Source organism: Gossypium raimondii, chromosome 12 (assembly GCF_025698545.1).
Source record: "Gossypium raimondii isolate GPD5lz chromosome 12, ASM2569854v1, whole genome shotgun sequence".
In the NCBI taxonomy this organism is placed as follows: Eukaryota; Viridiplantae; Streptophyta; class Magnoliopsida; order Malvales; family Malvaceae; genus Gossypium; species Gossypium raimondii.
In genome coordinates, this window is record NC_068576.1 from 17929709 (window position 1) to 17939634 (window position 9926).

Consider the following 9926-nt stretch of genomic DNA (forward strand, 5'->3'; position numbering starts at 1 on the left):
TGTATTACACAATATGCTATTGAAAATTTAGTGAATCATTCAAAAATAATAATAATTTAGTGAATCGTTTACTTTTGAGAGCATTGCCATTATTCCTGCTGCATTACCAAAGTAATAAAGTGAAAAAGATATGATCACCCCTACCCAACAAATTTGGCTTTAAAGGTAAGGTAGGAAGCAATAATGGGGTCCTTAATGAATCAACAACGATTACCAAGGAAGCTAACAAATAAATGAAAGTTCCTCAATTTCCTTACATACTTTGCAACATATGTAAATTGAAACTTTGAAGACATATTGTATGGTTTTATTTTTGATTCAATGAATAATCGTATCTTTAAAAGTTATAAGACTTTTTAAATTCGATTATTTTAAGAAAGAAAAAAGTTTTAAATATGTTCATCTTCTTAATTTTTCAATAATGTATTTTTAAATTAATTGGCCTTTAAATTTTCAATTAGGAGTTCTTTTGTTTTTTTTCATCTTTTGTATAGTAAGAAATTTTGAAAAGATAAACCCAAATTTAATCTAATTGATTACAAGTTTTACGTGCTACCTATTTCCTTTGTTATTAGAGAACAAAAGAAAGATGAAACCCAAAGAGATAAAAGACAAACAAGCTCATTAACTTTGTTAACCGAATTCTGTCCTATCAAAGCTTTTGTTGACACCATTAACTTCTTTGTTTTTTTTTTTGAGTAAGACTATTAAGCATTTGCTTCCAAAATACAGACCCTTCTATCAATTGGTTTCGCAAATAGTAAAAAAACCATATCGAAAGTGAAAAATGGGGAAGCAACGGGGAAGGGCCGGGCCATTGTTATTTAGCACCAGTGTCATCTTTAAAACTGTACAATGATGAAAATACCCCTATTTTATAAAGAGGAAACTAAGAAAAAGACGCCAAACTCAATCACTCGACCTCTTTTCCTTAAACTTGCAATCCACACTTCCCTGAGTCTCATTTTAGCCCCCTTTTGTTTTAGCTGAAAGAGGTAGTTTCTGAATTCTAATCAAATATATTTTTAGGGTCATTTGTGTTATAGTCTTTGCTTTCCGTCATTGAAGATGGCAGTGGTGCTGGCAATGGTGGTTCATGGCATGGGATTGCTTGTGAAGACTCTTTGGGGTGTGCAAGAGAGGCGCTTCTCTGCAACTTTTGAAACTCTGCGTTCAGCTGCTATTTCCATGACAACAGCGTTTGTTTTCTGCCTTTTGTCCATTCATAGGCATGCAAGACCAGAGATTGGTCTTGCCTTCATTTGATCATTTTTTTTCTTTTTCGTTCTTGAATTTTATTGACTGTCCATCTGTCAGTAATTTAAGATCAGTTTGTTCTATAGAATTGCTTTCTTGTAGCACTTCAAGCTTTTCTTACTGATCAACAAGATTATATGTGTAATATACCAGAATATATATTCATATTTATATTTACCAACATTTTGTAAAATTTGGTCATTATTAGCAAAGATTGATGGAGTCATTCATGTATTTTTCAAGTTGCAGTGTGGTTGTTAGTTATAAACTTTTGTTGTATTTTTTTTAAAGAGAATTTTCTAAGCAATGATAGTAAATATCTGTTTGTTCATGCATAGCAGATTTGGAGTTCGAAACTTAACATCTGCAAACCATTTGTCTCTGCAAAATTAAGATCAAAAGGGAATAATTTTGCAGAATACGTGTTAGACTGGTAAGTAGGTATATGGACATGCTTCTGCTTCTTTTATTTGGTTTCAAATGTAGAAACCCTATGCATTTGGGTTAAAAGCAAACCGTCAAAGTCTATTGCTTCGTGTTAAAAGGAATTACGCTGATTTTAACAGAGTAATCTTTAGGATCAATAGGCAAGTTTCGCCAGAGATTAGAAAATAACATATTTTCAGACATGGGTTTAAATGGTGAATTTGTTTACTCCGGCTCTTCATTTCTTTTAAAGTAATAGTGTTTGAGACCCGTCGAAGGATCTCCAAGGAAAATATGAAAATAAAAGTTGAACAAGCCCATGTTAGACACATATATCCTTCATTCAAGGCAAAATAAGGAAGAAATAAACGAAGTTTAATGGTATCTTCAAGTGAAAACCCGAGATAGCCTTTTCTTCATAAGCAATCATTACAAAGCTATATGATACAAATTCATACACCAATTAAAGCCAATTCAATCACAACGTGGCTTTTAGAAGGCCTACCAAAGGACACTGGCAGTAATTAATCCAGCGATTAATTATCTAATACATGACATAAACTACAGGTACAGGAAAGAAGAAGTTTCCATGAAGCCGGAAACAGGCTATGGATACAGGAAACAAGAAGTCTCCATGGAGCCGGAAACATGCTATGGATACAGGAATCAAGGAGTTTCCTTGGTGCCATAAACAGGATATAGATATAGGAAACAAGAAGTTTCGTTGATGCTAGCAACAGGATATAGATATAGGAAATAAGAAGTTTCCTTGATGCTAGCAACAGGATATGGACAGAGGAAACAAGATGTTTCCCTAATGCAGGGTGCTTAATTTAGAAAAGGATCATTTTTTTTTGGTTGCACAGAAAAGGATCAATTTTAATTGATCATCATACTATATTATAGGTGATTATGGCAACCTGAAATTGCGGGATTCTCTCTTCTTAAGCCTGCAGATACCCCTTCTCCTCCAGGTAAGATATCACAATCTCAGCCATTTCACATGGGGAAGCACAGTTGTTTCCCTTTTGTGGCAATTCCAACTGAAGAAATTTAAAAAAAGGTTGAGCTTCGATTAGAATGTTGGAATATGAGATTCAAAGAGAAACAAAGAGGAAAGCCTTGCCATGACACAAATTAGTCTTAAGTATGGCCTTGACATGTCCAGATGGAGATGACTATAGAAATATCAGATGCTTGAACTTTGACAGAATATCTATCATATTCATATTACCATAGCCATCCACAAGTTCAATGGCAAGTGAACCTGAACATGCTTGAATCCATTCTAGATATGTGCCAGCATAATTTTTCATGCTTGGAACATAAACATTGTTTAGGTGCATATTTGAACAAGCGTGAGCCTATGCCAAGTAAGGAAGTTACTCCAACAATATATATACCTCACAGTTCAGGGGTGGTTCATACGGATCATCAATACCAGTAAAACCTACAAAGAAAATATTAAATAAATTACTAAATATGAGATACCAATCTTCAGATACAATAACCAGGGGGATAGACACCATTGATTTTTCCAGCTCTTGCAAGCTTGTAAAGGCCCTTTGGGTCCCTCACCTCGCATATTTGGAGTGGCACATTCATGAAAACCTGTTCGAAGCATTGCCTAGTTTTTTCTTAGAGCAAATAAAGAACCTTCTGATGCAAAAGCCTTTATCATAAATAAGATCAAAGCCCTCAATATTTTCAGGTTTCTTAAAGGCAGCACATACCTCAATGAAATCTCCTTCTGGCAACAGTGAACGACATGCATACCTGTCTTTTCTGTAGGGGGATAGTACACTGGCAATGCATATGATGCCAGCATCGGCAAAGAGTTTTGCTACCTCTCCTGTGTGAACCATAACAAGTTGAAACTTGAAACCATCAGAATAAGAGAGAACAAAAGGATAAAGCAAAAAAGCACTATGATGTGGAATCAAACAGCATTTACCAATCCTTCGTATGTTTTCTGCCCGATCCTCTGCTTTAAAACTAAGGTCACGGTTTAAACCATGCCGAACATTATCACCATCAAGGATGTAAGCCAACTTTCCCCTTGAATACAAGGCTTGACACAGTGCACACGCCAAAGTGCTCTTTCCTAAATTCATAGACCATAGTAAGAGAGAGAGAGTGGAAGCAACACAATGCGGAAAAGCTAAGATTTTTTAACACTCTTCAGTTTAGCAAGGAGAAACTAACAAAGAAGCCTAAGTTCTTGATTTTGACTTTATAGGTTCCTCCAGAGCTAAAGACCAATGTTTCAGTTTTTGACAACTTCCAACTTCTGTTGTTTTAGCACACAAAAAGGACTTCTAAAGCACATTATAAACAAGAAGCCATCTTATCGGAAAGCGGAAAACAAAAATTTACTAGCAATAAATTGCTTAGCATGAATTAAGTATCCAAATATATTTGCTTAAACAAACCTGAGCCACTGAGACCTGTAATCCATATGACACAACCCTTTTGCTGAAGCACCTCTTGCCGATGAACTTTACCAACTGAACTTTTGTGCCATACAATGTTTGTTGCCTTGCCGTTAGTAGCTATCTGGTGGAGATTTTCACCTAGTTAGACGATTGAAATCAGAACCCTAAGTAGATCCAATCGGAAACAAACCCTATATTTTAGCATTCATGCCTTTGCCACTAATTAATTCCATGGAATGGCCAAAAGTGTTTATATGAACATTATAGAAACAGTGTGTTCCACAACGAGAAATTCATTTACTAAAAAATCAGCATATAAAGATATAGTAAAATAATAAAGATTCAAATCTGAAAGCCGATGCTTAGTAATTCAGTCGTATCCAGTTGACTTATTCGGTACTGTGGTCACAAAAACAAGAAGCCAAGCCAAGCAGTATAAGCAAAGGGTTTATTTTACCAATTACTTCCCCCTTTTTGAAAAATATTATAGTTTCAGTCATTCAGAGGAAGTGTTTTGATTGTTCCCTAAACCTCCATTTCAATCTTGAATATCCACCATTTCACAAAATTGTCAAGGAATTTTACTTGGCCATAACAAGTAATGCTTAAGGACTACCTTAATACACTCCAAAATTTATCAACAAGGAGAGAAAATGGAACCGTTTTCATGGGAAATTACGATTTTAAAATAGGATTGTAAGAGCATCGACAGTCTAAAAGAGTAAATTTAATATCACTGTCAAAAAACTAGAACAATAACCTAGTATAAATGTTAATGCTTGAAAGTCTGCAAATCCAATTCAGCTGAAAATAACTTAAACTAAAAGCTATGAATTTCTATAATAACAGTTAAGTATGGATTAATTAACATTCTAAGATTTCTACATTTAATACATTACATTTTGCGATAAAGGTAATGTATTAATTTCATTTTACTATAATTATTTATATAACCCATCTCCACGAACAAGATTAAGGTGTTCCATTTCTTTCATAAATAAATAATGAAGGAAAACCAAAGATTTTTTTTAAATACCTTTAATTGGGATAAAAAAAAACCTGAAATAAATACTTGACAAGAAAATTAAAATTAAACACATGATCACCTATGAAAATTAAAAAAATATATATATTACCAGAAAAAACAGCAGCACTATCATTCGTACTCGCCGTGGACGATTCCTTCGTCGCCTGAACCAAGCTCAACTTGGCATTGTTGCGGCTACTCAACCTTACAGAAAGCAAAGACGCCGGCAACGTCAAGTTCACAAAGCTAACCTTATGAAGCGGTACCAACTGGTCACCATCGAAACCGAAAGAAGAACAAGAAATCGCTGGCCGTACCGACTTGAGTACAACCATCTTTATAATTTTTTTTTATAGAAAGGAAAACAAAACAATGATTGAAACAAGAGAAGTTAACGGCAAATTAGTAACCAAAATAATTTCAATTTCCTGATTTATAGAATGAGAAACTGACGTGGGAAAGGGTGTTTTTTAGTTAGTAGCGGGGAATGGCAGCTGTTCTCTTTTGTTCTTCATTTTTATTACAATTAATTCTTCTTCTTCTTTTGATTCGAATTACACAATAGTTGATTGAAAAAAATTAACACAGTACTATTTTATATTGAGTAAAATTATTTAAATTAAATTAAAATATTAAAATGTTAAATTAAAATATTTGAATTTTTTAAAACAAAATAAGGAAAAATAAAATAGATAAACTTAAATAATTAACTTATTTAGATTTCAAATTTATTACTTTAAAAATTTTAAAATTTAAATTTTCTTTATATATTTTTAGAATTTTTAAATAAATTATATTTTTTAAGATATCAATTTTAAAATTTTTATAAATATTTGAAAATTTTGAAAATTATTTTGATTTTTTTTTTGTAATTTTTGGTGACAGAAATCAATTTACTTATTTTCAAAATTGACAGGGACCAAAGAAATATTTACACCAATCTATTATTCGAATCATTCGAGTTATTTAAATTGTAAAATTCAACTCGAGCTCGAATTACTTATTCAAGTTGACTCGAAAAGATCGAATAACTCGACATTCAATTTTTTTATTTTTTATAATCGAATCAAGTTTTGCTCAGCTCTAAGATTGACAGTCCTTTCATTATTGAATTTATTAATTTAATTCTTTTACTATTAAAACTAATTAAATTAAATTAATTTTTAATAAAATTAATTTTATCATTTCAAAAATAATATATGTTTTATTTGTATTTTAATTTCAAATAAAAATTTCATTTACTAAATCATAAAAACTTTAAAATATTAATTATTTTAATATATCTATCACATATGTATCGTGTGGAAACTACATATTTAAAACACAAAGGTTAGTTTACAAATAGCATATAATAACACATGAAATATGTATATTATTAAAATGAAAGTATAGATTAAATTGTGAGTTAAATGAAATTTAAACACATAAATATATCATATTATACACCATAATTGTTTATCACGGTGTTGTAATCAATTTTAAGTTAGTGTCGAGTTGACTTATGACACCAACTCAATCAACAACATTATTAATATATATTATTGATGAATGTAATAAAGTATGCATAATACAATTAAAATATAAATATTATATTGAAATAAAGTTGTGGTTTAGTAGTAAAGTTAAAATATAATTAATGTAAATAGCAGAGTTCAAATCCTATTACGTGCATATTTTTATTAATTTTTGTTAAAATAAAAGACTAAAATAACCTCACATAAGATATATTTGAATTACATAATAACATTTTCATAATTTCCATAATTGAGTTGGTGTCCGCACCAATTCAGTTAGAGACTTAAATAATAGTAAATATAGATATATAACTTATGAATGTAATAAATTATGCATATTAAAATAAAAACGTTCAAAGAATATCTAAATCAATTTTTAATTGAGTGGTAAATTTAAGATTTTATTAATTCAATTGGTGTAAGCTTAAATCCCACTATATATACTTATTAGTTTTATTAAAATGAAAAGATTAAAATAACCTCAAATAATATAAACTAATTTAATTATGGAGCGATATGTTCATAATTTTTATAATTAAGTTAATATTTAATTAACTCGTGATACTAAATCAATTAAAATTTAAATAATTTTTAAATTAAACTGTAAATAACTTCTTTTAAAGTACAAAAGTTAATTTATTTAAAAATATTTTATTAATTCATGATATTAATTTAAATCCGACTCTTATAATAAAAACACTTGTGGTATACAATACAAATCATTTGCCCCCAGTTATATAAATTTGAATCTAATATCTATGGCAAAGAAGACCTGAAAGAAACGGAAGTCATTTGTCCGACAGATTTGACTTATCAGAATTAGCCTACTTTCATGCACAGAGTGACGAGCCACATCCCAGTTTTGACATGTGTTGTCCACATTTCTTTATCGGGTGTAGGTACCTTGAATGGAGGATCTTAGCCGCCACGTCATAGTCATAATTTTACCCCGACGGTAAACTATACTCCAAATTATTAAATTATTTTTAAGTTTATTATAGAACAAGAATAATAGATATGAGAATATGAGGATTTGTATTGTATTTTATTATTTTTTATTATCGTTGCAAGTATTATATTTTTATATATAGAGATATTAGACTTCTCATTTTTCAATACATAAATAGGAAATATGTTATAAAGAGATGAAAGGTGAAGAGTTAAGGAAGATGAAAGATAGAAGGTAAGATGAAAGGTGGAATGTTAAGGAAAATGAAAGGTGAAAGGTTGAACATCCACTTAATAGCATTCGTAATACTCCCCCTTGAATGTTCTTGTATAAAAGACATGCTTCAATAAAAACCTTACTAGAAAATATCTAGTGTGACAAAAACATAGTGAAGGAAACAAGAGTACATAATCCTTTGATACATAGTATATTCAAAACAAAAAATGTAGTGCGAATTTACTCCCCTCATGTAAGCATCACTTAAGATCTTTGAGACAACGTAATCCAATGTTGAAAATTAACTTCTCAAATGTAGCAGTAGGGAGTGCCTTAGTAAAAAGATCTGTTAAATTGTCACTTGAACAAATCTGTTGACCATTTATATCTCCATTCTTTTGTAGGTCATGAAGAAAAATTTTGGTGATATATGTTTAGTTCTATTACCCTTAATTTATCATTTTTTAAGTTGTGCAATGCAAGCTGTATTATCTTCATATAAGACTATTAGAGCTTCTTTTTTCAAAGCATAAACCACAATCTTTTCATATGTGATGTGTCGAAACCATTTTTTGAAAGAGTCTACTTTTATTTAGAAACGAAAATAGAGTCGCCACCAATCCTTTTTATTTAGGTATGATCGGATCACCTCATAATTTAATTATCTTAATAAAAGTTTAAATTTACTAAAATGATAATTTTTTGTCTACAAAATCCAGAAAACAGGTTCGGTAATCGGTTACGCATGAGGAAGGATTAGCACCCTCGATATGCCCAAAGTTGGTACCTAGTTAATTACTTAATGTCTTGGTGTCGAAAATTAAAAACTCGAAAAGAATTTAAAATACGATCCCTTTTTATATTGTGTTATTTTAAAATTACTCGAATAAATCAAAATGTGTAAAATGCCTCCTTATCTCGAAGTAACAATATGTCAATCTCGTAAGTTAGGACACGACACCTCGCATTTTTGAGAATAAGCTTGCCTTTTATTTTTTATTTATACCTCATTTATTTTAATTTTAAAAGGATATTCAGTTATTTAGGTTCAATGCGAGAAAAATTGAAACCCAATAAATTAGGGCACGACTTCTCAAATTTCCAAATACGAAATATTGCCTTTATTTTCAAAATTTTATTTTTAAGAATTTGGATAAAATTAATGTAATATTAAGATTGATATATGGATAAAATGTTACGCTAATGAATGACAACAATATAAATGTACTAATAAGCAATTCATAATACATATCACTTTAATACCAATATTAACAATCAAAGAAAAAATAAAATAAATAAATAATAAAACAAATAATGATGATGATAACAAAATAGTTCTAATGACAAAATATGCATGAAATGACAATACCAATTTTAAATATAATGAAGACAAATAATAAATAAATAAATAAGTAAATAAATAAACATAAAGGAAAATATTATATATAATATTAAAAATAAAGGACTTAATTAAAATATAAATGAAATTATGGGTGCAATTTGTAATAAGATACATAAATAAATAGTAATAATAAATATAATAATAAATATGGTAAAAGAAAAACAAAAAAATGAATAAATACAAAGAAAAGTAAAAGATTGAAAGTAAGGGACTAAATCAGAATCTAAGCCAAATTTAAAGTAAAAATCATAATAAAATAAAGTAAAGGGCTAAAATCAAATGCGCAAAAACAAACGGGGACCAAATAAGAAATTAGCCCCATCCCCAGGATATATGTCCTTTCCTCTACAGATCAACAAACTGGGGGCTAAATTGAAGCAAGAAAAAAAATCAGTGGCCCAAATTTAAAAAAAAAATCCAAAAAGATAACAAATGACTAAATTGAAGCGCATCGCAAAAAGCGGAAGGGCCGATTCGCAAATAACCCATGCGCTAGAAAACATGCGGATCTTGGGGGTCTTGGGTCGGATCTTGGGTTAATGGCCAAAACGGCTCCGTTTTGGGGCTATTGAAACCTACCCTAAACGGCATCGTTTAGAGAGTCTATAAAGACTAAAATTTTTTTAAAACAAACCAATTGCACCATTTTCTTTTAAAAAAACTTTGAGAGCTCTCTCATGCTCTCTCTCAACTCTCCCTC

The 9926-nt window shown here is 30.3% G+C and overlaps 1 protein-coding gene and 1 long non-coding RNA gene across 3 annotated transcripts; one reads left to right on the forward strand and one right to left on the reverse strand.

Annotated features, from left to right (window-relative positions):
* The first annotated feature begins 718 nt into the window (after positions 1 to 718).
* LOC128035555 (uncharacterized) lies at positions 719 to 1588 on the forward strand. The gene is made up of 2 exons (XR_008192005.1): positions 719 to 995; positions 1069 to 1588. It is a non-coding gene; the product is annotated as an uncharacterized LOC128035555 (long non-coding RNA).
* A 460-nt stretch (positions 1589 to 2048) lies between these two features.
* On the reverse strand, positions 2049 to 5704 carry LOC105763451 (adenylyl-sulfate kinase 1, chloroplastic). Of its 2 annotated transcripts, none has more exons than XM_012581694.2 (7): positions 5255 to 5704; positions 4116 to 4256; positions 3638 to 3787; positions 3417 to 3535; positions 3210 to 3294; positions 3087 to 3133; positions 2049 to 2726 (listed from the first exon to the last, which is right to left on the reverse strand). In XM_012581694.2, the coding sequence occupies exons 1-7, from the start codon at positions 5478 to 5480 to the stop codon at positions 2628 to 2630; spliced, it is 867 nt and encodes a 288-aa protein (XP_012437148.1). In that variant the 5' UTR covers positions 5481 to 5704; the 3' UTR covers positions 2049 to 2627. The 2 variants fall into 2 exon arrangements, with proteins under 2 accessions (XP_012437148.1, XP_012437149.1); XM_012581695.2 differs by having other exon boundaries at positions 4116 to 4239; positions 5255 to 5417.
* Positions 5705 to 9926: the final 4222 nt, after the last annotated feature.

Coding starts and splice junctions, on each gene's coding strand:
- LOC105763451 (XM_012581694.2), bottom strand. CDS start 5,480: ATGGTTGTACTCAAGTCGGTACGGCCAGCGATTTCTTGTTCTTCTTTC. Junction 3,788..4,115: donor TACAGGTCTCAGTGGCTCAG/GTTTGTTTAAGC, acceptor CTATGAATTTAG/GAAAGAGCACTTTGGCGTGT. Junction 2,727..3,086: donor AACCACCCCTGAACTGTGAG/GTATATATATTG, acceptor AAATTTCTTCAG/TTGGAATTGCCACAAAAGGG.